Source organism: Saprolegnia diclina, assembly GCF_000281045.1.
Source record: "Saprolegnia diclina VS20 unplaced genomic scaffold supercont1.1, whole genome shotgun sequence".
NCBI classification, from domain to species: domain Eukaryota; phylum Oomycota; class Saprolegniomycetes; order Saprolegniales; family Saprolegniaceae; genus Saprolegnia; species Saprolegnia diclina.
The window spans coordinates 1,108,212-1,109,994 of NW_008246068.1; the positions used below are offsets into that span (position 1 = coordinate 1,108,212).

The window sequence follows — 1,783 nt, forward strand, 5'->3', positions numbered from 1 at the left end:
ACGACGTGGCCGCACTAGAGGCCATCGTGAGAGGGATCGTCGACGACGTCATTGCATACCATTTGGCAGTTGTGTTTGCGACGAAAGGTCGTAAAGGCTTTCGTGCACTCATGGCACGCGTGGCAGCCTTTCGTGGGCTGGTACAAGTGCGGCATGAGGAGCTGGTCTTGCCGCAAGATGCGCGACGGCTTGTCGCCTTCGCCGTCGACCATATTCTCGACAAAGATGTGGTTGTAGCTGCTCATCGCCATCGCCATCGTCGTTGCCTCGGGCGGCCGAATGCTCAAATGATGCAAAAGAAGGTGACAGGGTACCAATCGAAGTTCGAAGGTAAAGGCGCGCGTGAGTTTGCCGTTGAAGCCGCAAGCCGTGGGATGTTGCTTCGAGAAAACTTCGGTTGCACACTCACCGTCGTTGAAGCGGCTGCAAGCCAAAAGCTGATCGGGCGCGCGAACGCCTGTCAACACCACGCGTGCTACGTCCCACACCGCTATGGTCTCGTCGCCGATGGAGACGAAGGAATACTTGGGTACTTTTATCGCGGGCGAGGATCGGCGTCTCGAACTGTACATTAGTTGGAGTCGGCATACCCACACGCCATCATTCCATTTGTTTATTGACCGGTGAGAGCGAGTAACTCGACACCTCCCGACACCGCTCGGCCGCGCACCACCACGTGGCGCCGAACGCGTCTACGGCCAGACGTAAAAGCCAGCAGTGTTGAGCCCCAAATCCCCATTCAGCACGTAGGTGGGCTGTTACGTCACCACCTACTTCGACATTCGTATTCGTCGTCGTCGTCGTCGTCTGGCAACAAGGCACTGTCGAGTCTCCCTTGTAATACGAGCTGCGGACACGGCGCGCGGATGGCAGGCCCGAGAGTAGTCGTGGGCGCAATCGATGTGGCTTCGCACCTCCACTTTATGTGCGTGTTTATTCTGATATCGACGCCACAAGAGTAGCAGCTGGGCCTCGCGCCACCGTATGTTTGGACGATGGCGTTTCCTTTGACGGCGATCCCACGCGTCCGTCGTGAGACCGACCTTCGTAACTCGGTCGTCTTGGATGCGATTGCTTGGAGAATGGACCATGGTGTTCTGTCTACTACCTTGGCCTTGGACGATACAGTTCCGGCGTACTATGACTCGAGAATTGACAAAAAGGCGGTGGCTTCTAAAAGAGTAGCTTTGCGGGCAACTGCCCAAACGCACGACGACGACACCACGTTTACACGCGTACCGTGTAGATGGGTCCTCGAGATGGCGCGTTCCTCTCAGTGCCTCTCTCGAGTAGCAACTTACATGGGACAACCGGAGAGGACGTTTTCAATGGCCCGTAGAAGCGCTGTCAGCCGCTTTGGCCGCAAAGATCATCGTCGAACGCAGTTCTTTGCGTGTAATTCAGAGTCTGGCCATCTCTTTCAGACGCGCGAAAGAAAGAAGAGCGAACACCACCATTGCAGCTCTGGCGAGCAAGCAGCGCCAGTCCAGTTTGCTATGAATTATCTGGACCAAGACCCACTGTAGCGAGAAGGCGCGCTGGCCCTCTTAGTACGTGCAAGTCACCTTCAACCGAGCCCCCTTGAAAGAGAACAGAATGGCGACGCAAGAGACGATATTCGCCGTCTGCCGTCCGACGACAGGACGCTCTATGCACGTCAGCCTGCTGATCCGCAGCCTGTCCGCACTGCCAGCAGCGTCGTGGATTTACTTCCCTCGCCCAAACCAAGAAACCAAGACCGCCATCCGGCACAAGATACTCACATGTTGATATTTGTATGTTG

General features: G+C 56.1%; 1 protein-coding gene across 1 annotated transcript; it reads right to left on the reverse strand.

Moving 5' to 3' along the window:
• Positions 1–14: 14 nt before the first annotated feature.
• On the reverse strand, positions 15–257 carry SDRG_00357 (hypothetical protein; the record flags this gene model as incomplete). The annotated part of the gene is made up of 1 exon (XM_008605830.1): positions 15–257. One exon carries the CDS (start codon positions 255–257, stop codon positions 15–17), a length of 243 nt encoding a protein of 80 aa, XP_008604052.1.
• Positions 258–1,783: the final 1,526 nt, after the last annotated feature.